This window comes from Staurois parvus, unplaced genomic scaffold, assembly GCF_062004578.1.
Source record: "Staurois parvus isolate SC_StPar_1 unplaced genomic scaffold, SC_StPar_1.0 ptg000276l, whole genome shotgun sequence".
NCBI lineage: Eukaryota > Metazoa > Chordata > Amphibia > Anura > Ranidae > Staurois > Staurois parvus.
The window spans coordinates 3,543,663-3,570,585 of record NW_028318072.1 but is presented as its reverse complement, the minus strand read 5'-3'; the positions used below and the strand labels follow the sequence as shown (position 1 = coordinate 3,570,585).

General features: G+C 41.0%; 1 protein-coding gene across 3 annotated transcripts in view; it reads left to right on the top strand.

The window, feature by feature from the left end:
* Nucleotides 1–26,923, top strand: part of LOC149459056 (oxaloacetate tautomerase fahd2, mitochondrial-like) — a 40,118-nt gene that overhangs the window by 6,296 nt on the left and 6,899 nt on the right. For all 3 annotated transcript variants that reach the window (XM_089681722.1, XM_089681721.1, XM_089681723.1), the window contains exons 2-6: nt 113–377; nt 2,064–2,280; nt 13,201–13,260; nt 15,976–16,138; nt 21,298–21,406. In XM_089681722.1, coding sequence (XP_089537848.1) covers nt 118–377; nt 2,064–2,280; nt 13,201–13,260; nt 15,976–16,138; nt 21,298–21,406 — 809 coding nt within the window. In that variant the 5' untranslated portion in view covers nt 113–117. The remainder of the gene's footprint in view (nt 1–112; nt 378–2,063; nt 2,281–13,200; nt 13,261–15,975; nt 16,139–21,297; nt 21,407–26,923) is intronic.

The following is a 26,923-nucleotide window of genomic DNA, read 5'->3' as shown; positions in this document are numbered from 1 at the left end:
ACTGTCACAGACACACGCAACAGAAATCCTATCATTTTCATACTGTGCAATTGTGAAATCTTACTGCATATGTTTGACTTTTTTTTGTAATGACAGCCTTTTATTTCTTAAGGGTTAATGTTGACTTGGGTCCGAGGTGCTGTGCGATTGGTCCAGCAGAAACTTGTTTGTAATATACCGAGACGAGGCATCTCTCAGAATCAACCACTTAGGATGAGATTCGTTCAGTTCCAGACAGCCACCTCTGCAGGCCAGAGAATTGGTGTGGAGCTGGATGGGGAAAAGATCATTGACCTAAATTCATTTGATTCTTCATTACCTCCTACAATGAGAGAGTTTCTAGAAGCTGGAGACGTGGCCTTTCAGACAGCAAAGAGGTATAATCTCAAGTGTATGCATTCAGATGTTGATTTGGGCATTTAAAAGTGTGTTGGGTCAAGGTCACCGTACAGCTTTTTGTTTTATGTCTTTTGTCAATTACTTTCACTTCACAGAATGCAGATTCCTAACTCACCTGTATCATCTTATTGTAACAGTCAGTGGAACATGTGTGATTCTGTCACATGTAGGGGAAGACCCTGTTTTCAAATTGGATTTCAAATATAAAAAATAACTGTTACAGGACTCTAAAAGACTGTATGCAGAGTCAGCCCTGGTTCACACTGATACAGTGCAGAATTTGCAGCGTTTTCTGTGCGAAATCCGCACCGCATCAGAATCGCACATGCGTTCATGCAAACTGCTGTGGGTGTGTATGTTAAGTTAACAACACCCCGAAAACGGTCTGCAAAACTGAACTGAATCGGATCTCATAAGTGTGACTACCCATGCAATCTGATTCTAGTGCGGACCAAAAAACAGGTCCTGGGCATTTTTGGTGCGGGTGTGGTGTCATTAGAGCCATACAAAATTATTATTATACAGTGTTTATATAGCGCCAAAGGGTTTGCTCAGCACTGTACATTAAAGTGGGGGGACAGAACATGAGACAATACAGTAACAATACAATACACGAGGGGTTCGAGGGCCCTGCTTTTTCGAGCTTACAATCTAGGAAATGTATGGCTTTAATCATACCGCACACAATCACATGCAATATACTGCACCGCATGTATGTGAACACAGGCTCACTATGATTGTATCAGAGTGGCACTCACACTTAGGCTTAAACTTGAAAAAAATGTGCCAGTATAATTGTGTGCAAAAAGTGTCCAAATAACTTCTAACCCAAAGTGAGCTAGAAGATGTATTTGCGGTGTTGGGGAGAGGGTTCCAAAGTCTACAGCACATAAGAATAGAAAGAAAGATGAAGAAAGTTGAGGTAAGGTTGGGGGGCTCCAGAGCTTAGTAAATGAGGGGAAGTTCTGCTGACTTCCATCATCAAATCATATGCAAGCAAAAATTCTTTTTTTTTTTTTTTTATTATTATTTTCCTTGCATGTGATTAGGTATTTTTTGCAAAGTGAAACCTCACCTCATTTGCTAAGCTTTAGAGCAAATTCCCTTGCAGACTGCAACTTCACTTGCAAAGTGCATAGCCTTTAGTGAGTCAACCCCAATGTTCTTCAGACTAAATGACTGGCAGATGTAAAAAAATTTTATATAGATACTGTATGTATTAATTCAAATATCAGTGCATGTATTTTACGTATATCTAGCAAGTGTACCTAAATATGTCTTAAAAGCAGCCTCTTGTAATGCACTCTGAGCCAAAAGGTGCTCTGCGGCTGTATATAGCACTGTCAGTCTAACTCTGCAAGCAAGCTTACAGGAAGGGAGAGAACCGTGATGACCTCATCAGTGTGCTGCTGCTCCTTCATTGTCCGATTATGGGCTGGATGTGATCATGTACCAGGTTGTATTTAATTGAAAAGTAGTGTGCCCAAGGTCCAGAACTTGGCTGTTCTGTATTGCAGGGAGGCCTGCACCACAAGACTGGCTCAAAAGAATGACATTCTTTGGTAGTGACGAGATCACATGTATGTATTTCAATTGCTTATTTCCTATGTGCCTGGAGTTCAGCTTCTATTGTTTTGGTTACCTACATTTCCCCTGTTCCACAGAGCTTTGGACTCGGGTCAACACATTTTGAGCCGCGATGGGCTTACTATTTTGGCTCCGATCACCAACCCAGACAAAGTTGTTTGTGTCGGGATGAATTATGTGGACCACTGCCTGGAGCAGAATGTTCCTGTTCCTAAAGAGCCCATCATCTTCAGCAAGTTCCCCAGCTCAATCATCGGCCCGTATGACTCTATTGTCCTTCCGCCTGAAAGCAAGGTAAATGTAGTGCAATGGAGAAGCTGTGATATGACAGTAAACTAAAGATTATGTATGCACAGATCTTAGATGTAGACATGTATCAGCATGTGTGTCAGAAGCCGGTTCTGGCTTCAAGGTTAAAGAAGTCTAGGTGTGGCAATTTTTACACCGTTATATATTGGTCCAGCTTGGACCAGTGTAAGTATGTATGTCTCTGTGGAAGCCAGAAATCACTGTAGTAGGTACCGCTGTTACAGTGATTGCCACTGGTTATAAAAACAATCCAATATATCCAACCCCAAATGAACAAATTATTAACATCCAACCAGAAAATTCACAAGAACTGCCTAGTTGGTGAGATATGGGTCACAGAGATATAGACCCTAATCTAAAACAATGGTCATACATGAAAGGAATGATTTTCTTTTCCCCTCAGAGACCCCCGGTCTGTGGAGAGATTCCTGGTTTATCAGCAGAATTCTGGGAACACCCCTTGAACACGGAAATCACGACAGCTTATGTTCAGAGATGTTCAAAGTTTATTAGACATTAATAAGATTATATAGACTACAGATAATAATAAGGGAGGGGGGAGCGATTTTCAAAACTGTAACTTGTAAATTTCCATCATGAGCTAACTACATAAAACATAACATATACATTTCTTGGTACAAATTGTTTTGGCTAACTTTCTGGAAAACAGCCAGACAAAGACATTGTCAGGGTCATGTTAGCTTCTGTTGATACATCCTTGAACAACCAAAAACAGTTTCATTAAACTTCTAATATCTCTACAAAAAGCTAACTTAATACTTAAAATGGCATTTATAATACAAAATGGAAGTTATCTAGATCCTTTCAATCCCCTCTGAGATCATGAACATGATCTCAATTCTTTACTTCATTCATCTTTTTGTACATAGCCAGTTAACCTTCATTTGTATTCTGCGGCTTGGGTAGCTCTAGCAATGCAATATAATGAGCATTTAAAACATAGATATAAAGATAAAACAAAAAACAATATCATGACTATGCTTACAGCGATACCTTTCATCCATGAAAAGATGGAACCAAATCCTGATCCTAACCAATCAAAAGGAGTCCATCCATCTTTTCCTATAGCTCTAGCTTCTTCCATCAAACCATCTACCTGTTCCCTGTGTTGCTTTATTATTTCATAATAATCTGGAACAGTCTTTGTGGTATTATATATCCAAGTACAACATTCATAATCCTCTGTCATCTCACACAAACCTGTCAGAGCAGCACTCATACTTTCAATAGCTAATTCTTGCATCTCCAGCTGTTTTCTAATAGCTCTGGTCTCAGTATTTAGCAACCCGTGTCCTTAGAGTTCCTCTCCAGTATGTCATCAATAATGTTTGTGTAATTATTTATTTTGTTCATAAGTGTTATTCCCCATCCAGTGTAAGTAGGAAACCATGACCAAACCTTATCCCCTGTAGAGAATAGATCTACCTTTTCTTGTTTGGTTTCCCTTCTCTGTCTCAGAGTTAGTTGGTGTTTTGGGTATGTACTGGCTGTTACCTGGTGTTCCTTCTGGTCTATAGCTGCCATGATTGGCACTAATTGGGCTACATAGCACCAGCCCTGGACATTACTCGGTATCCAAGGGTAACAGATCTTACCACAGCAGATATAGGTATTGTTTCCCAAGGAGATCGGCAATTTTTGTATTGCAGAATGAAATTCAGGGGTGACAACAAGTGTAAAATAAAAAAGAAGTTTTCCAAACATAGTTTTCCCCACATTATCTTGTATCCCTTCTAAACTTTCATTCAGGGTTTTACCATTTACTTGCCAGAGTTTCACAGAAGAAGTTCCATCCCTCCTTCCAGGATCAGATATGTTTAATATGGACTGAGAGCACATTCCCCTTCCCTTGTGGGAAGTATTCCCCAGTCTAAAACACCAATCGGGGAGTTGAGTGACTCCCAGAGTTGGAAAAGATATGGTGGCATTAGAAGTAATATTGGTCAAACCAATACTTACATTCCCTTTTATTAACAAAAATATTTTGACTGGAGCGGCCAGAAGAGGAATTTGATATGTGCTAGGATGTAACTTACTACATATCCAACATTTATCATAACCTGACTTTTGAGCATAAGCATATTTAAACTGCATCATCAACATTTTTCCTGAAAAAGGATTGTTCTCTTCAAAACCTCTTTTTGACTTTCTTTCACTTTTGGTTATCTGGGTCTCATTTAAAACTAGTCCTTGACCACAGATACCTTTTATTAGGCCCAAGTCCTCAGGGTGATAAATACAGTTAGTTAGGATCCATACTGGCAGGAAAAAGAGCACAGTCAGTGTGCCCAATAGGACCCAGAGCTTCAAAGCACCATGAGGGGCAGTAAGGAATGTCATCTTCAGGGTCTTTCTCACCGACTTCACCCGCTCTTCGAGGATTTTCCTCTCATACTTCACCTCCTTTTTCCATCTCGTGTTTCTCAGGTGTTTGGTTCACCTTCTTCACTCGACTAGCATGGATCCAGGACTGGGAATTCTCCACCAGAACAGCCGTTCTGGTAACCGCTATCACCGTAGTAGGTGGTCCAAAGGGGTAGCCTTGCTTCTTGTCTTTAGCAAGTTGGCGGACCACTACGACATCTCCCACTTGGGAAAGGTGTGTTGGTTCCTGAAAAGATAAAGAAAAAGTGCGAGCAACATTTCTTTCAACCTTATCTAAACTCTGAATCAATTTTCTCACATATTCTTGTACCAGGTCAAGGTCCCCTCTTTCTAACATAAGTGGCTGTCTAGCCTAAGGAGTGGGGAATGGTCTTCCCATTAATATTTCAAAAGGAGATAACCCTGTAGTCTTATTAGGTGTCATTCTTACCTCTGCTAGAATTGCAGGTAACATCTTCTTCCAGTGGGTATAGGTTCCTCCAGTGGCCTTCCTCAACTTATCCTCAATTGTCCTGTTCATCCTTTCTACTATACCCAAACTTTGAGGATGATAGGGAATATGAAACTTCCAATCTATCTTAAGTACTTTTACCAAATCTTGACATACCTTGGCCACAAAAGCTGGTCCGTTATCAGAATTTATCTGCAGCGGACATCCCCATCTGGGTATTATCTCCTGTGTAAGAATTCTGACTACAGTTTGTGCGTCTTCTTTATTAGTGACAAATGCTTCCACCCATCTGCTGAACATATCCACCATTACCAACAAAAACTCTTGCCTCTGTCCTGTTTTTGGCATGTGGGTAAAATCTATTTGTAAATGGGTGAAAGGTGTAGTTGGGTACACTAGATGCTGGTGTTGTGATTTCTTTGGGTTCTGTGGATTGTTCCTTATACATGTAATGCACCTAGAAACATATTCTTTCACCAACCTAGATAAACCTGTAATGTAAAAATCCTGCAATAATGTTTCACATGTCGTTTTCCATCCTCTATGTCCTAGACCGTGGTACTGTGCAATGAACAATGGGGCACTTGACATGGGAATGCATGGTTTCCCCTCTAAGCACACTAGACCAGAAGCTGGATCTAGTTGTGGTCCAGAACCATCCCAGTCTGCTAAATCGATTTTTGTAGCAAATGTTTGTAAATCTGCATACATCTGGTCATGTGGGATGGTTGTGATGCCTGAAGTGAGCAAAGGCATCTGCTCACTGGCCACCTGTTGTAATGCGGCTTCCTTTGCTACCTTATCTGCTAATGCATTTCCTTTGGCAATATGATCTCTGCGATTTGTATGTGCCCTACAATGTAGAATGGCTAATGTTTTTGGTAACTGTATGGCTTTGAGTAGATCAGATATCAAAGAAGAGTGAGATATGGTTTTGCCATCAGCAGCAATGAATCCTCTTCTCTCCCAAATGACCCCAAAATCATGTACAGCACCATGGGCGTACTTGGAGTCTGTGTAAATGTTGACATCCTGTCCTGCAAATAATTGACATGCTCTTGTAAGGGCAATCAGTTCGGCTGCTTGGGCTGACTGATATGGAATTGGCTTTGCCTCGAGTATTTTGTCAGGAAGTTGCACAATGCCGTATCCTGCATGGTAAGTACTATCATTTGGCCTAGAACATGAGCCATCAACAAACACATCTGGGGCCCCATCAAGAGCCACAGCTGACATGTTGGACCTAGGGGAAGTGTCTTGCTGTATGTGGGTTATACAATTGTGTTCTGGTGCCACTTCATCCTGTTCCCCCTTTAACCCCAATAGGGCATTCAAAATTGGAGTAGGACCTGAATTTGCTGAAGAATATTTAATAATCAAGTTGGGATCAGATAGAAGAATCACTTCATATCCGCTCAACCTTTGTGCTGACATGTGTTGAGTGTGTATGTTTTTCAGTAGTAAGGACACTTGGTGTGTGGTGTGTAGGGTAGTTTCATGTCCCAATGTGAAAGAAATAGCCATCTCCACCAGAATTGCGCACGATGCAACAGCTCTCAGACAAGCAGGCATGCCCTGAACCTGAGTTGGCACTACTTTGGAAAAAAAAGCTACAGGGCGGAGCTTGCCTCCATGTTCCTGAGCCAGGACCCCCGCCATGGTTGTACAATTTTCCGTAGCATACAGATAAAACATTTTCTTATAGTCAGGTAGTCCAAGACCAGGGGCCGTTACCATAGCATTCTTCAGGTACACAAAGGCATCAACCATTTCATTTGACCATGTGAGAATGTCAGGTGATTCTGAAAGTGTGGCAGACCTCAGAGTGTGATCATAGAACGAACAATCAGGTATCCATTGGCGGCAGTAACCAATCATACCAAGAAAAGTTAGCATGTCCTTTTTTGTTTGTGGGCGGGGCAGACCCACGAGAGCCGCAGCTCTTTTGTGACTGACATTCCTCTCACCATGACTTAGAATAAAACCAAGGTACTCAACCTGTTTTTGGCACCATTGCAATTTCTTTTTAGATGCTTTGTGACCATTCCCTGACAACCATTCTAACAGAGACCAACTATCCTCCTGACTGGCCTCCTGACTTGAACTACAAATCAATAGGTCATCCACATATATAATGAGGACCGAACCATTGGGAGGGGTCCAGGACCTCAGTGTGGTCTGGAGGGCAAGTGAGTAGACTGCAAACAAATCTACAAAACCCTAGGACATTCTACACCAGCTCATCTGGCAATTTTCAGAATATAAATACAAATAGCGCCCTCGTCTGGTGGTCCACAGGAACCGAAAAAAATGCATTTGTTAAATCAATCACTGTAAAATATTCTGCATCGGATGGAATGGAGGTGAGGAGTGATGGCACGTCAGGCACTATTGGGGCTAATGGAACCACCAAATTATTTATGGCCCTCAAATCTTTTACAAACCTGTAAGAGCCATCCGGCTTCTTAACAGAATTGATAGGTGTGTTGTAAGGAGAAACAGTTTCTACCTTCTGTTTACATGCTGTAGCAATAGGGAGGGAAGCCTTATTCTTGAAAACCCTTTTTAATTCTGTGTCAAGCTCCTCCCACATAGTTTCTCTCCCTTCTGTGGTATTTAGTTTATAGGCAGTAGCCTGTGTATTACTTGGTTCTATGTGACTAATGCTTTTTACATTTATCCAATCCCAAGCTGGATTATTTCCCAGAATACCATCAATGATCAATCTCATATCTTCCTGTGTGTAATTTCTTCCTAAACATGCCTTTTTTAAATAAGCAAGAGTACCTCCAGGAGATACTGTAGGCTTGGGACAATGTTTAACAATCTTATTAATATCTTCTAATTCTATGGGTTTTTTTAGAATTAGTTCTCCTGCTGTGAGAAAAGGTAGTGTCAATATAGCCAACTCCTTTCCTCCTACGGCCCCCTCATCTTCTCTTTTTCCCTCTAGTTTCCTATCCATGGATCTAAGCTGCATTCTAAATTCCTCCACATCTCTGCCCTTTCTATGACTGGTGTCACTTCTTCTCCATTGACCATCTTTTTCCTGTAATTTTATTATATTTACCTGTCCCTGTTCTTCGTATTCCAACTCTCCTTCGTTGTCATTATTTTCCGTAAGGATGCCTTGAACTTGGCTACCCTCTTCTGGTGATTTTATACTAATAATCTGTTTGGGTCTAGTGGAGGGGCCTGGCTGTATTGGTTGTAGATCCGGGACGGGAAGTGGCGCAGGGACAGGGGCAGGGACTGGAGGGGCAGGAGCTGGAGCTGCAGAGACAGGAGCAGGGGCTGGAGGGGCATTAGGCTGGGGAGTAATCATCCCCAAACTAATCAAAAAATCATCATCAGCAGCATTTTTAAAACCACTTAATGAAGGATATATATTATACGGAGGGGGTGGGGTTGGTGTCTGAACTGTTTTCAGTCCAATCTTGGGTCTGCATGTCTTTTCAGATTGATGCTTTTCCTGGCATATTTTTTAATGTATCCAATTTCAACTTCCTCTTTTGTTTTAAAGAGAAAATCAAATTGAACTTTCCCTTGCTATTATCAACCCAATATGGTGACCATTTTAACCAGTTTTCTCCCTCTTTCTTGGGAATGGGTCTGTACTCCCCATAGCTTCTGTCCAGCCTGCCATACAATCCACCCAGGGATTTATTAAATAATAGTTCGTTCCACAAACTCTAGCAACATAATCCTTACAATTTTCTCCCTTTTCTGGGGGACCTGGTGGGTAACTACCTCCTTGACCCATATTTAGACAGTGGATAAAACAATTTTACCTTAAATTTTTATTTTGTTCCACACAACAAATTATCTTATACTTCTACGCAACAGAAAGAAAAAGCAAAAGATAGATAAACCAGAATCTGCTCCACAGACTTATTAACCTCTTGATAACTTCCCAAAAGTTATCTCTTCACTGTTTTACCAAAAACAGTGTGTTCTACCAGAGAACTGTGTTTACCAAAAACACCTTTTTTTTATAGTGCACTATTTTGTAACTCTACCAAAGAGTTAAGTCTGCTTACCAAAAGCAGCTACAGGTTATCAAGGGTCTATATAGACAATACAGAATGATTCAAGACCTTCCCTCAACACAGGGCAAGAAAGAGCTTTTAGTCATAAAAAGACAAAAGGTTTACTTACCAAGTGAGGTGGGTGGTCATCCCGGGCTGAGCCCCCAGCTGAAAGGAATGATTTTCTTTTCCCCTCAGAGACCCCCAGTCTGTGGAGAGATTCCTGGTTTATCAGCAGAATTCTGGGAACACCCCTTGAACACGGAAATCACGACAGCTTATGTTCAGAGATGTTCAAAGTTTATTAGACATTAATAAGATTATATAGACTACAGATAATAATAAGGGAGGGGGGAGCGAGTTTCAAAACTGTAACTTGTAAATTTCCATCATGAGCTAACTACATATAAAACATAACATATACATTTCTTGGTACAAATTGTTTTGGCTAACTTTCTGGAAAACAGCCAGACAAAGACATTGTCAGGGTCATGTTAGCTTCTGTTGATACATCCTTGAACAACCAAAAACAGTTCCATTAAACTTCTAATATCTCTACAAAAAGCTAACTTAATACTTAAAATGGCATTTATAATACAAAATGGAAGTTATCTAGATCCTTTCAATACAGCAGCACAATATTCATATATATAACATGAATGATAATGAATCATAAATTAAGGTGCTATACCTGCTATCAGTGATAGTAGTCAGTGATCGTGTCCTATTTGCTGACAGTAAAGATATGCATGAGCCTGTACTACAGGAGAGGAGTGGTGCAACCTCAGGGTCAGCAATAAAGCCAACAATTACCCCTGTTCTGTAGACAGGATTGGAAGAGAAAAGAAACCTCTCCAAAAGGAGAGACAGTTGGCCATGGACATTTCCCCCTGATTCCTGTTTCAGTAACAACTCAAAATTTTGGATTTGCCCTCACTTTTAGTCCCAGTGATGGTGGTTACCAGGACCAATAGACAGACAGCATTAAAAGCCTGACAGAGGGTTCTATTTCCTTACCACTCTATCCAAAAACATGATTTGACTTTAGATACATTTTAAAATACTGTATACATAATGCTTTAATCAAACAACACTTTGCTCTTATATTCATTAAAATCAGTTTTATTAAAAGAAAAATGTTAATTTTTTTTTTCATAAATACCTAGATAGATCTGGCACAGCTTTTCTAGGTGACTTACTTTGTTACATTTTCACTGTATTAGTGGAAAATCAAGGAGGATTAGGAAGAAAAATGTACTTTGTCACTCCACACATACACTATATTGCCAAAAGTATTGGGACACCCCTCCAAATAATTAGATTCAGGTGTTCCAATCACCTCCATGGCCACAGGTGTATATAATCAAGCACCTAGGCATGCAGACTGCTTCTACAAACATTTGTGAAAGAATGGGTCGCTCTCAGGAGCTCAGTGAATTCAGGCGTGGTACTACGATAAGTTGCCATGTGTGCAATAAGTCCATCTATGAAATTTTTCTTGCTACTAAATATTCCACGGTCAACTGTTAGTGGTATTATAACAAAGTGGAAGCAACTGGGAACAACAGCAACTCAGCCACCAACTGGTAGGCCACGTAAAATGACCGAGCGGGGTCAGCGCATGCTGAAGCATACAGTGCGCAGAAGTCACCAACTGTCTGCAGAATCAATAGCTAAAGACTTCCAAACTTCATGTGGCCTTTAGATTACCAAAACAACAGTGTATAGAGAGCTTCATGGAATGGGTTTCCATGGCCAAGCAGCTGCATCTAAGCCTTACATCACCAAATGCAATGCAAAGCGTCGGATGCAGTGGTGTAAAGCTTGCCGCCACTGGACTCTAGAGCAGTGGAGACATGTTCTCTGGAGTGATGAATCACACTTCTCTGTTTGGCAAGCCAATGGGCGTGCCTGGGTTTGGCGGTTGCCAGGAGAAGGCATCAGCATGCCAAGACATTTTGGACAATTTCATACTCCAAACTTTGTGGGAACAGTTTGGGGATGGCCCCTTCCAGTTCCAACATGACTGCGCACCAGTGCACAAAGTAAGGTCCATAAAGACATGGATGAGTGAGTTTGGGATGGAGGAACTTGACTGGCCTGCACAGAGTCCTGACCTCAACCCCATAGAACACCTTTGGGATTAATTAGAGTGAATACTGCAAGCCAAACCTTCTCATCAGAAATCAGTACCTGACCTCACAAATGCTCTTCTGGAAGAATGGTCAAACATTCCCATAGACACACTCCTAAACCTTGTGGAGAGCCTTCCCAGAAGAGTTGAAGATGTTATAGCTACAAAGGGTGGGCCAACTCAATATTGAACCCTACGGTCTAAGACTGGGATTCCATTAATATTCATGTGCGTGTAAAGGCAGACCGACCAATACTTTTGGCAATATAGTGTATATTTAGTGCAATCATGGGATGTAAAGCGGTTTTTTTTTGTACTTCAAAGCTGAGGTTGGGGACCTTTGTATTGTGTTGTAGCAGTGTTACCTACTAATACTACACATTTCCACCACTAGATGGCGATGATATATTTTATATTAGTGTCTTCCCATCCAGTGTTGTCTTTTCTGAACTTCCTTTTTACATTTTTGGCATTACAGTTTTTTGTTTTCTAATGCAAATAATGAAATGTAAGCCCAGACTTTTATGTTTATAAATGTGTTTTGTATTTTCAGCTTCATTTGTTCATGTTTTAAGTTGCCCACTAAAGGATAAGTTCACCTTTTGCTAAAAAAAATAATAAATGCACATTTTTCTGAAGGTAAAAAAAAAAAATGTGAATTTATTATCCTTTGCTGCTGGAGCCTGTAAAGCATTGCACCAGCCATTAGTAGATCGCTGGTGCCATGCAAGCCTCCTGCAGATCTGCCAAGGATGTACAGACAAGCAGATATACTGACAAGATTCTATGAACTACCATGGTGCTCCACAGCACCATGGTAGTTCAATGAGAACCTAGCGGATGTTGGGACTTGTAGTTTCTCATTCACAGAGGAGTGATGCTGCCGGGCAGCAGAGCCCCGCATGGCCACGTTTTTTTTTTTTTCAATTTGACAGCTAGCGGGAGGAGGAGAAGATCCCCAGCTAGCTGTCAAAGCAGGAGATCGACAGGGAGCGGGGGCTGGTGCTTTTTTTATAACATGTTACACCCTGAATATGGATGTAACATGTTATGAAATTTGAACTTATCCTTTAACCACTTGGCAACTGCGCTACAGCCGAATGACAGTTCCCGGAGTGCGTCATATGATGTCCTTCCAGAACGCGCCCTCTCGCACGCCCCCAACGGCACGCACCCGGCGATCTTCATGATCGCGGTGTCCTACAGACACAGCTGATCACGTGATGTGGTAAAAGGCCAATCACAGCTGCTTTTTACCATGTTATCAGCTGTGTCCAATGACACAGCAAATCACTGGCTAAATACAGTTGTCGGTTATCGGCTGCACTTTCCTCATGCTGTCACAGCGTAAGGAAAGTACTGCCGATAACCGGCAATTGTCAGAGAACAGATAGACACTGATCATTAGGGTACTGAAGATCAGTGCCATCCACCTGTACCCACCAGTGCCACCCAACAGTGCTGCCCAGCAGTACCCATCAGTGCTGCTCTTCTGTGCTGCCTATCAGTGCCCATCAGTGCTGCCTATCAGTGCAGCCTCATCAATGCACATCAGTGAAGTAGAAAAATTACCTCTTTGCAAAATTTTATAATAGAAACAATAGACTTTTTTTTTTGCTCTTTTTTTGTTTATAGCGCAGAAAAATAAAACACCCAGCGGCGATTAAATACCACAAAAAGAAAGCTCTATTTGTGAGAAAAAAAGATACAATTTTTGTATGGGTACAATGTTGCATGACTGCGCAATTGTCATTCAAATTGCGACAGAGCTGCAAATTGGCCTGGGCAGGAAGAGGGTATTAGTGTCCAGTAGGCAAGCGGTTAAAGGTTTTTGCACAAGACATTGATTCCATGTATTGTAAAATCATTTACTATTCTGTTTGCAGGAAGTGGACTGGGAGGTTGAATTAGCCTTCGTTATTGGAAAAAGGGGGAAAAACATTAAGGTAAGAGACTCAAAACAATGATCATGATTCAGATGCGGTTTTCTAATTTGCTGCAGTTAATAGAAATTCACATCCTGAGCTTTGGGCTTGAAGGCTACAATCAACAAAAGCATTGTGCTATGCCATGTAAATCCAGCACAAGCTGCTGTTTGTGTTGCAGACAAAATGTCATTTTGACTCCAGCTGAGGCTGCTTCCTGCTGCTGGATTCACAGGTATGCGGACAGCCACTCAGCTTGTACAAAGCAATGACAGGCTGACAACTTGCGAAAATCATTCCCTAACCGCAGCTAATCGATCCATGTGCAGTTACGGAATGATGATCGCAAGCTGTTTGCATCCAGGAGCGATCATCTGTCCCTAGACACAGGTAATCACTTCATTTACAATTACATCCGATCAGCAGTGGACAGCTGTGCCCACTGCTGTCCCCAACCATATGATTCCTGCTAAGAAAATCTGCTAAATTCTTTCCTGAGCTTAAATTAAAATCTCTTGTGAATGAGGCCTAAAAGAAGATGATGATGCTATGCCGTGTAGTGTATATCATGCTGTCATGATTATTACTTGTTCTTTAAAGCCAACAAAGTGTACAGCCTTTGTAAATGCACCACATGGATCTGTTTGGCTAGATCCATGTGATGGCGATGTTCTGTGTAAAGTAATTCCAGCACGTGCAGATGGATATTATCTTGACAGGCAGAAATTGATATTAGCCACTATTTATGCCCCTTTGAATGTATTTCTGTTTAACAATTAGGATTTTGCTGCTAATCTTCCATCAAAGTGTTTTCTTCTGCTTTTAAAGGAAATGTGAACGTTTACAGAAAAGTGTAATCATTCTTCCTAGCCCAACCTGCCATGCTGCAGGTGCATACTTACCATAATCTCAGATCTGTGACCTATCATGATGCTGACAGCCCATTGCTTCCTCTTGATGACCACGCTGTGCAGCTGATCTCATAGCTTCTGTGGGACTGTGTCCTGAGGTGGGGCAACAGTTCCATAGATGTCTATGAGGATTGAATACACAAGCTCGTCTAGTGGGAAGATTTTTCTAGGGACTTTTAACATTGCAGTAAAGACCAAAAAAACAGAGTGCACCTACCTTGCACATTAACTCAGTAAGCAATTAGTAGATTTATTGATATAGGAAATATACTCACAAGAGTAACAATCTAAAATCCCCAAAACGAGTCCTTGGATTGGGAGACACGTGCGAATCCCATCAGGAGGGGAGACTCTCAGGATGAAGCTGACGCGTTTCGAAGGGGGGGGTCCCTTCTTCATCAGAGATATTTGTGTCTACTTTTAACATTGCAGCAGGCTTTGAAAGAAATGATGCATTGGAAAGGGGGGAGTTAATAACTTTAGATCAGGTGGGCTAGGCTTAAAGGATATGTGCATTTCCTATGGAAATCCTTTTGGATCCATTTATACTTGTGTGTTTTCAGTAACGCTCTGGCATACAGTATGTGCACTACAGTGCGCTGTTACTCATCAAGAACGGTAGCACCCCAATGTACACTTACACTGATGAAACATATTTACATACTCTGCGCATTGTGGTGTACTGCTTGGTGCAATAATGCACCTGCGCTATTTTTGACAAAGGAGCATTGTGAGCCCTTTTAAAATTATTAGGCTGGCTTAACATAGCCTACCTCTATGCACAAAAATACATTTTTCTATTATTATTTCATTATTTATTTCAGGTACTTACATAGCGCCATCAATTTATGCAGCGCTTTGCATATACATTGTACATTCACATCAATCCTTAACCCTCAAGGGGCGTACAATCTAAGGTCCCTAATTTACATTCATACACATACTAGGGCCAATTTAGACAGGATCCAATTAACCTATCAGTATGTCTTTGGAGTGTGGGAGGAAATCAGAGTACCCGGAGGAAACCCACATAGGCACAGGGAGAACATGCAAACTCTAGGCAGGTGGTCGAACCAACCACCCTAGTACTGCCAGGCAGAAGTGCTAACCATTTAGCCACCATGCTGCCCATAGATTAGATTATTATTATTCAGGATTTATATAGCGCCAAAAGTTTGCGCAGCACTTTACAAAATGAACGTAGACATTACAGTTACAATACAATTTGGTACAAGAGGAAACAGAGGGCCCTGCTTGTTAGAGCTTACATCCTTGGAGATTGTGTGCTTTCTTGAGCAAGGCCCTCCTAAGGCTGGCCATACATTATACAATTGTCTTGAGATTTTTGGTTTAGATTTACCAAAAACCATATAATATGAGGGCAAACTTAAAAAACACTTTCAATTGTATCCAGTTAGGTAGGCTCTTGCACTGCATAGTTGAAGGTAAATCTAGGAAATTGTATAGTGTATGGCCAGCCTTTCTCTCTAGTATTGAATTGTACTGTAATGGTACTTTCTCGCTTTATTTTGTACAGTGCTATGCAAACTGTTGGTGCTATATAAATCCTTTATAATAATAATAATAATAATTTGTTAATCTGTGTAGGTATGCATAGGTGTAAATGGGCCCTTAAGGCCTACATGGCTATGTGCTGGGGGTAAGTAGTCACTTCCACAAAGACTTTTATTAGTTGTGTTGCACAGCAAGTATGTAATAATGAGACAAAAGCAAAACTGTCCTTCTAATGACGCGAAGATGTACTGTATGGCTACTGTCATCCGTCCATATCTTGTCCACTGCTACATTTACAGTGTTTACACAGGAGGAAGATGCAATGAAGCATGTTGCCGGGTTTACTGTTGCTCATGACGTCAGTGCCCGTGACTGGCAGATGAAGAAGAATGGCAAGCAGTGGCTGCTGAGTAAAACATTTGACACATTCTGTCCACTTGGGCCAGCACTGGTTAGTAAAGACTCCATTTCAGGTACTGCAGTAAATATCTTAAGCTCTCTTTATGTGTTTGTACGTATGTCTGTGTCGGAATACACATTGTGGTCACATTTTGCCTTTAAGGAGATTCAGAAAAGAAATAAAGTATAAGAAAAGAGAGCGGGAACCTTTATTGGAGGGGGGTTTTAAGAGAAGCTATAGTTTTTATTTGTGTGTCACCCCTTTTGGATTTTGTACAATAAACTGTGCTGTATTGAGTGAAATGTGGCCTCTAGTGGATTTTATCATTTTGGATATAAATATATATATATATATATATATATATGATCTCATAGCTTGTAGAGAGTGCGATTTAGGTCGGTATTGTAGATATTTATTTGTAAAAAAAAGATTTAAGAGATTTAGGCAATCTGAGGAGGAGCAGGCATCCACCAATGGTGCTGTAAATCTTGGTGCAGTGGCAAGCACAAGCAGCGCAGCATTCCTAGATGATGGGCCAGGTACTAGTAGCAGGGTGTCATGTCCACAACAACAAGGTAGGGCCCATACTAATTTGCCAGAACTTACAATCTCCCCTTACAACAAATTTGTTTTTCATTTAGTTTTTGATGATTTGTTGAATTTCATTGTGGAGCGATGGTATCTCTAAGCCAACCAACACATTGCCAACAATCCCAATGAATCGTATGCCCGCCTATTTGTGTGAAAAGTTGTGACCGTGGAGGAATTTAAAGTTTTTCTTGCTCTTGCATTAAGCATGGGACTGACAAAAAAAAAATGAAGTCCATGCCTACTGGTCCACACAACCCATACATCACATGCCAGTCTATTCTTCTTGTATGCCCAGAAGGTATGAGATGATAATGAGGTTTTTACACTTCAACGATAATACCCAGTGCCCTTCTCGAAATCATCAGAGAAGGGTTACCATCTGTACTGCGATAATTTCTACACAAGTCTTCCACTATTACGCCATCTATATCTCAGGAAAACTGTGCCCTGTGGGACAGTGGAGGCCAACTGCAAGGGCTTCCCGCAAAGTTTGGTCTTCACAAAACTCAAAAGGGGGGGAGTCAGCCAGTTTGCAAAATGAAGAAATACTAGCCCTTAAGTGGAAAGATAAAGAGATGTCTATATCCTTTCCTCAGTCAATGAAGACCCCTTGATGGAACTTCAAACAAGACAATGTCCCGTCCAAAAACCCAAGTGCATACACAACTATAACCAGTTCATGGGGGGTTGGATATGAACAACCAAATGTTACAGCTCTCTTGTTACTACTCTACTAGTATAAAAAGGTATCCATCTACCTATTTCAGTTAGTCCTTTACAATTTTTGTCATCTTTTGTAAGTACACACAAAGATTCCTATCCTAATTGAAATACCATTGTTACAGCCCATCTCTATCTGGATGGCCATGTCCCTGAACAAATTCGCTCTGATTCAGTGGCCAGACATCATGAAAGGCATTTGCCTGATATCCTCCTTCCTACCCAAACAGACCGCCAGCCCACCTAAAATGTTGCGTATGTTCCAGTAGCAGAATTCGCCATGACACCTGATACTACTGCCCCCAATGTCCCTCTTAGCCAGATCTTTGTATTGGAGAACGCTTCAAGATCTATCATGCATCACTACAGAGAAGATATTTTTCCAGTGTCCTCTATCTGCTGTTTCCCTGTATCACCATGCCTCTGCCTGCCGACTGAACTGACCCTGGACTGTTTAATCGATGATGCCTCTGCTTGCCAACTGAACTATGAACCACATTTCTGTCTTCCACATGAACTGACCTTGGCCTGTTAATCGACCGTGTTTTTTGCCTGCCGTGAAAATTAATCCATAGTGTTTCCTGTCACCGAATGAGTGTACCATACACTCACCTTCTCCCTTGACCTATAGGGTAGGTCACAAACACTTAAGCGCAATAATCGACTTCTGCTGGTCCACTGCTGGCCTCTAGTGGGAATTTCCTTGATCCTGGCCCTTTAAGAGAATGGACTCCAGGATTCCCATTGGGATGGTGTATGATCACAAGAGGAAGAGTAGGGTGAAGAGGGCCTGTGACGTCACGCGACCAGACTGCAGACACCTTCCAGCACACTCATCTCTCTTCCTCTTGCCTTCTTCTCCACCAATAGCAGCTCTTCTCAAAGTGCATTTGGCCTATTATAATTTGTAGGTCAAACTTCAAGGCAAGCAGGGAGTGGGTCTACAATCCAAGCACGGTTTTGGAATCTTTGGATGATAGCATGACATTAGGACTCTATATATTTGGATTGGACTGATACAACTTCTCATTTGAATTTTTGTGGACTGATACTATTGTTTGTTTTTAAGGTTTATGTTTCACATTTGAGGAGTTAGCAAATCACAATTTTTTGTCTAATTATTTAATTTAAGTGAGAGTACACTTGACTAGTGAGTGCAGCAATCTCCTCCTTCCTTCATTATACCTAGGGTGTAGCAGCGCACAAGCCCATATTATTTGAAAACTTTTTGTTTTGTTTGACAGTCCCATGCCTGTTAGCCTAGAAAAGGGCAATTATGCCTCTTTCACAGGGGTGGTCCGATCAGGTCCATCTGTCAGTTTTTCAGGAGGTCTGTGTATCCCTATGGACCAGCAGGTGTAAACAGACTTGTGTCTGTTTACAATCGACTACCTCCAATCCAACCCAGGCCTCTAAAAGCAAACTGGAGGGGGTTCATCCCTCTCCATCTAGGTGGATCAGAGGGCAGTCAGGTGTAAACCAACAGCCGGTCTGTTTACACCCAGCCACCCATAGAGCAGAGCGGACTCTGTCCGTGTCCTCTCTGCATAAATTGAGTAAACATGGACCTGTCATCCACCCGCTCAGCTCAGCAGGGGATCAGCGGACAGGTCCCCTGCTAACCAAATTGGAATCTGCCTGTGTGACGGGGCTTACTGTTTTTCAACATTTGGCTTTCATTGACTTCAATGACGTTTAGATTTGGCACCCTTTAGAACTTTTGTCATGTTCACCAAACTCTGGTCAAATCAATCCCAGATATATTCGGCTCATTGCTAAAAGTTCAGTTGTGCTACAGGGCATCCAATGCACATTAAAAGGAAACCTCAATTTGATTAGGGCTTTTCAATGTAGTAACATGCCACCATATCCCGCAGCCCTGTGTTGCTGTTGAAGTAGCAGACTGAAGACTGACCATAGAAATACAATGGTACCCCTCCAGGGACTCTTCAGCAGTTATCCTGCAGGTGCATACCTCTTCCTTGGCAAGGCAGGACCTACAGCGGGACCTTCCTTATTACTACAGTATATGGGAAAATGTCTGGCAGGACATGAAAGTTGTTCTGGAAACCTCATTTACAGAAAATGTTTGCTAGATACACGCAGCACGATATTCCTCTCAAGGTTTTATAGTTATGCTTTTTAAAAAGGACACATTTCATAGTGGCTTCTCTGCTTATATCTTTCTTCCCACCTGCCATGCTTGGTTTACTTTCAGTAAGAGTTGAATATTGTGTGCTGTGGCTTTTTGCTTTCTTATTATGCACTACTGTTATGTCATTCCATGTGCAGATTTGTGGGTGCTCCCCCTAGTGGTCGTCCCTACATCTGACAAAGCAGTCAGCATCCATGATGGCTGACAGCTGAAGAGTTTGATATTTTTTTTTTTTTTGTTCCCACTTTGAGACTGTTAAGATTATCCATTTCATAAAATGTAATGTGCAATTTATAAACGCAATAGACATTTATGAGAAAATTGCTGCAATCAACACAAATTGTATCTGACACCTACTGTATGCCACCATCAATCATACAGCTTGCAATATGGGTCTAGTTGTAGAAAAAAAACAACAAAACAGCAAAGCAAGTAAGTATCTGTCCAACCTACAGCAAACATTTATACACTCTGTTCCAAATTATTATGCAAATGATGTTTTTCTCATTTACATAAATAATTGATGTAAATAACAGTCAGCATAATTCGCATGTTATCAACTATTAAGAGTACAATTCACATTTTATTGAACAAACCTCCTAATAACAGTATTTTTTTTAAACATAAAAAACTTCCAATGCACTGTTCCAAATTATTATGCACAGTAAGTTTCAAAACACTTTATAGGTTGTAAAGAACTGAAAATTGTCATTTGTTGTGTTTGCAGCATATTTACTGAAATCAAAAGCTATTTCAATCAAACTTTTAACAACATTTTAACTTTTTAAACATTTTAACAGGTCACGTTACATTGTCACATAGGACCCCTTATATGATAGCAGCTTCGACAAGTCTTGCATCCATTGAACTTGGGAGTTTTTGGACAGTTTCTGCTTGAATTTGTTTTCAAGAATAGCCTTCCAGAGCTGCTGTTTGGATGTAAACTTCCTCCCACCCTCATAGATCTTTTGCTTGAGGATCTCATGTATTTTTCTGCCCAATGCAGCCATTTCTGCTTGTGAGCATTGGTTATTGGTGGCCGAATAGAAGGTTTATGCACAGTTGCAAGACTCTGGAGGACTCTACACCTTGATGTCCGTGGGACTCCAGAGGCACCAGCTGCTTCAAATATCTGTTTGCTGCTATGTAATGGTATTTTAGCAGCTGCTCTCTTGATCCAATGCATGGATCTGGCAGAAATCTTCCTCAATGTGCCTTTATCTGCACGAACCCGTCTGTGCTCTGAATTAGCCACAAATCTCTTAATAGTGCGATGATCACGCTTAAGTTTACGTGAAATATCTAATGTTTTCATACCTCGTCCAAGGCATTGAACTATTTCACTCTTTTCAGCAGCAGAGAGATCCTTTTTCTTCCCCATATTACTTGAAAATGGTGCTCTTCTTAATAATGTGGAACACCCTCCTTTAGTAGTTTTTCCTTAAATTTTGTTCACCTGCCAATCTAATTATCTCTGAGATTGTTTTCAGTGATAAAAAGAGCCCTGAGACACAATGCCATCCATGAGTTAAACTGAAAAACAAAATATTTAATCTTTGTGACACTTAAATAGAATTTGCATAATAATTTGGAACAGGGTGTATTGTAGTGTGTAGTAACAGATTCCAGGATGGTCAATGTCTACTTATTTTTCTACACATCTGACATAAAAAGTGTTCTTTAAGATTAACATCAGCAATGCTATGATTAATATCTTTGTAATTTTAGTATACATCCTGATTCGCCAAGTTTTCCTTTTTCCCCAGACCCTCATGGACTTGGAATTCGCTGTCGAGTGAATGGGAACCTCGTCCAGGACAGTAACACAAACCAGATGGTCTTCAAGACACAGAGTCTCATAGCCTGGGTCTCCAAGTAAGTGTGTACTCACAGACTGTTTAGAAATAAAAATCAAATACAGCCCCAATTCCAAACAAAAGTTGTGATGCTGTGTAAAATCTTCATAAAAACAGAATGCAATGATTTGCAAATATCATAAACTCATATTTTATTCACAATAGAAAATATAACACATTTTTAAACTGAGAAAATGTACAATTTTAAGAAAAAAAAGTAATTTTGAAGATGATGGCAGTAATATCTCCAGATTTTCTCAATCTTTTTATATTCTGTACTGTAGATGAAGATAAATTTAAAGACTTTACATTGTGGAACATTATTCTGAAATTGTTCAACAATGTTTAGATGCAACATTTTACAGATTGGCGACCCTCTGTCTATCTTTACTTCTAAGACACTCTGACTATACAAAGATGCTCTTTGTATACAAAATCATGTTATTGACCTGTTGCTAATGAACATAATTAGTTGCAAATGTTCTTCCAGCTCTTCTGTGTTAGTACTACTTACTTGGCCAGCTTTTTTGAGACTTGTTGCTGCCATTGTTTTCAAAATTACGTTATCTTTTTCTTAAAATGGTACATTTTCTTAGTTTAAGGATACGTTCACCTTTCGTAATGTGCTACACCCATATTCAGGACGTAACATGTTACGAATGGAAGTCTCGATGCCCTCATGAAGGAGATTGCACAGTGCCAGCAGAACTTGGAAAAATTCCTCAATCAACCTGACTTTCGGACTAGACAAAATAAAATGACAATCTTTGAATACTCTAGAAGAGGAAATAATGTACACCAAACAGACCAAATTTCTCAGAGATAAGTCAGATTATGAGGAAGGCACTGTCAATAAATGGGTGACACTGGGACCTCAGAATAGATCCAGTTTTTCAGGAAAATCCACACATTACAAGTTGCACATCGATACACTACTCATTATAATGAATTTGATTTTCAAGACTTTCTTCTTATACACGATATGTGTTCTTTAGATGAACAAGGTTTTCATGGATTTTGGTCTCTGATTGGATAAATATGCCAGAATGCTTAAACATCACCTCAATGGTCTTATTTCTATCCTATACAGTCTAGAGGATTAAATTTGGATCTTTGTTGAACAAGATCTGGTTTGGTTGCCCTAGCAAGGGCAGTTGAAGATTCTCTACAATGTCATATATTGAATTTAAATAAACAGGAAATGCACTGTAACACACTGGACAATGCAATTTACTGTACACTGTAATGACTTGACACTGCGATGCACTGTACACTGTAATGCATTAGACACCAAAATGCACTGTACACTAACACACTGGACACTGCAATGCGCTGTACTCTGATACACTGGACACCGCAATGCACTGTACACTGGACACTGCAATGCACTGTACACTGGACACCACAATGCACTGTACTCTGGACATCGCAATGCACTGTACTCTGGACATCGCAATGCACTGTACCTGGTGCTTGGTGTGCTCTCCTCTCCTGTTGCTTCTCTGGCTGCAGCAGGTGAAATCCAGGGCTTCCAGGCTGTCGCTCACTGGGTCCTCGTGGCCGAGGACCCAGCAAGCGGCCTAGCTATTTGCCAGCCGCTGCCGTTTTTTTTTTTTTTTTTTTCCGGCTGGCCCAGCGGGTCGGATAAATAGCTTTGGTGGGCTGTGTCCGGCCTGCGGGCCATAGTTTGAGGACCCCTGCATTAGAGCAACCAATATCGAGAGATTGTATGTATAGTTTCTCGATATTTACCACTGCTCCAAAGGGATCCAGATTACAAGAACATTCTGCTGTGTAAAGTGCAGTTCGATGCCAGGAGAGCCAAAACAATTGGCAACATGATCTCTCCCAGTCCGTTTCCATACAAATCACCCAAAACATACCTGGTTATGTACCACGGGTTTTTTCAAATGTAATGCAGCTCACTGCTCCAGCTGTTGGTTAGCTGGGACCTCCCATGTCATAACATCGCGCACCAATGGCAAAACTATAATATTAAACAGCTTACTAATTGTCAAATTCAATACATTATCACTTGCCTTAAGTGAGATTTACAATTTATTTATTTCAGGTACTTATATAGCACTGTCAGTTTATGCAGCGCTTTACATATATATTATACATTCACATCAGTCCCTAACCCTCAAGGGGTGTACAATCTAAGGTCTTTAACTCACATTCATACATACACATACTAGGGCCATACAATATGTGGACTGCACTACAAGATGTCTGTGTGACAGGATGCGAGATAATCTTTCAAACATCAGGACCAGCAAGGAAACCAACAATGTCGAGGCACTTTGGATTATACCATGACTCTGACATCAGCTCTCTCAGGGTCCAAGTGATAGAACGTATAGACCCTCCCAAGAAAGGTGGCAACTGTTTCTCTTTTCTCTGTAAGGGAGGTTTCCTGGATCTTCAAGCTTGAGACACGGATACCAAAAGGGTTAAACTTTGAATGGGATGTCACTCGTTATTACGATTGAATAACATTCAATTTTCCCTACTCTACTGTACTATGGGCTTTTTGCTCTTTTTTTTGCTTTTTTTGTGCTCTTTGCTGTTTTCCATAGTCTTTAATTCAAGAGCTTCTAAGAGCCTTCAATTGATTTTTTAGGGCTTCCGTTGGTCTGTTGTTTTTTTCCTAGTCCTACATGATGTCCCGGATCAGGACAATACGATATAGACTTCAGTATATATATATATATATATATATATTCCTTTATGTCATAGATTTGTTTTTTATCCTTATTCTTTATTCAAATTTTTTTTACTTTTTATTTCTTATTTTTCACTTTCTTTTTTACACATACACTCCATGCTCCCACACTTATTTCCGTCTTCCATTTTTCATATCTCATTCACTTCACACTCACATATTTACATACATTTTCTTTTTTTAACACATGCATTTCACATTTTTTCTATATTTTTTTCTCCCTTCCTGTTGTTTAACCCCTTAGCGTCGGCGCCTGCAGGCCCTTTAAGGGTTTCAGAAGCTGGGAGGCAGGGCAGGGTTTTAGGGTCATGTGACCACCGTGATTGCTGTCACATGATCGGGAACAGTCCCGATCGAAAGAGATCTGGACCTTTCCGTGAGTACCGGACATGTGTGCTGGGAGCGTGCAAGATGTGCGCTCTCAGCACATATGTTTTTGTTAATTGTACACAAATGTGCGGCCGCTCGGCGTCAAGGCCCAGATGCCAGAAGGCCGCACATTTGCATGCGGCCGGCGCATGTGCTAGTGTGCACTGCATACTAGCACATTATGGCAGACTTAAAAATGAAGCCCTCCAGCGGTGTGCCGACAGGGCTTCAATTCTCTCCTGGTCTTCCATTCGGGTTCACAGGCTCCAGCAAATTTGAATGGCTGATGATATCACTACTGCGCATGTGCACAGGAGCCACAGCACTCTGAATTGACAGCATACTCACTGTGCTGTCAATTCGGGGCTCAGTGCGAATGCACAGGTGATGTCACCAGCTGCTTCAAGTGTGAACATCTAAACACCACATGTTTAGGAGATATTCACTGTACCCACAGGTATGACTTATTAAATGTGGGTACAAGTTCAAAAGCAGACTTTACTACTGCTTTAAGGCAGAAGTGCAGGCAGTGTAAAGAATAGTGTACACAATACACTGGCATTTAAGGTTAGTTTACCTTGCATTCCACATAACCAAAACGATTTCATAAATGGACACTATACACATTTTCCATGTTCGCCTGCCTAAAGCTGGCCATAATCACTAGAAGCCAGAGAATATATAATCCGACCAACTGCCAGGTCTCTTTCCCAGCCAGTGCTTCCATATATATATGTATGGTCAAATGGGATGGCCTTTTGTGTTTAGGCCTGTGGAGAGATGTGGATGCTGTGGCAGCTTAGTAGGGAAAAGGCAAAAGCCATTGCACAAGGTTCTAACCTGTCATTGAACCATGCCTTCATAAAGGTTCCATATGGCACTGTCTGCAGATGCATCATAGACCGTATATTGTCATGTAAGTGAATAGACTGCCTATGAGCAGTAAAAGCCTACAGGAACCACAAGAACAACAATTCACGTCTGATTAGTCATCCTGTTCTAGTGAAGCCCAGAAAACAATCCATGATTAACTGCTATAGACAGTAAGATTTACTTTCAGAGCCTTCTGATAAGAGACCCATAGATTCAACCTTGTCATGTGTGCAGCTATCCAGTATATACTGAGGACTGGAACAAAGCTATAACTTCTGCTTTCATACGGTGTCCTGTTTTGGCATGTATTGTAGCTAAACTAAGAAATAACCTTTATGTACTATACATTAATAGTACATTGTCTGTACAATGCATTCTGGGTCCAGGAAAACACTGGATTGTATAAGATCAAGAATCCTCATTTTTCTCATTGTAATAGTGTAACATATGTATGTTATTAGCTTATTTAAAATATTCTTTACATAGTGAAGGATGTACATATTTCCCAGGCAGCCATTCCCACGCACAGTCAAAATATCCAGTGTATCTCTGCAGTAGGGACATGCTGAAGACTATGTACTGGATAACGTCCTCTGCAGTTATGGTAAACTACTTCAACAAGACACTCTGCAATATTGCATGAAAGATTCCTTCCCTACCCTCCACCCTTAAATGCCCAAAGGGCTGTGTTAAGATACACTACTTAGGGCAAACTGGTGTATAAAATTGAATTTTTGTACTATCTGTAAATTTCTTGAGTCCAATGAGGGACACAGGAGCCTTCATGTTTGCTGTAACTATGTCATCGTTCATTAAACCTTTTGGGCCCATATTGGTGATCCTCAGTGTGCTGGTGATATTCTCCCGTGCTGATTCTGTTCGGGTCCAGCGGACGGTCGCTGCAGCACCCACTTATACACACAGCCATTTTTAACGCAGGAACGTGTGCGTTTGGATTGTACACTTGCATTCATTTTTATACTGCCACCTACAGGAGAATTAGACAACTGGCCTACTACTAGCATGCCTTACTTTTGGATAAGCAGTACGGAAAACATGATCATAAACACGTGTGGGACCTGTGTCCCTCAGTGGATTACAAGAAATCCATATATCCATTTATAGCGCATACAATAATCCTACTTTTGCACTCACCCATGACGACACCGAAAGACAAACTTATTGGATGTCCAGAAGTGGTCCAAATAAGGGGTGAACAGCAAAGCAATGCCAACATGCAAAAAAAACACAAAACATAATTGGCAATTGCCTGCAGCTCAACCAGCCCCTAAAGGACCTAACATCTGAGCCTAGCATCAGAGGAGGTCTGAACATTTGTTTTGGAGAAGATGTAAAAAGACCAGATGGCAGGCTTGCAATCTGGTAAACAGTAGCCTGATGCCAAAAAGCCCCAGAGGCACTTACAGACCTAGTAGAATGCAGCTGGACACCTGAAAGGGAAGAACTACCATCTTGAGATCATTGGCCTGAATAATGGTCTGTTTAAGCCACCTATAGATTGTCAAACTATGGCTGATGTACTCTTTAGGGGACTATCTGGGATGCCTC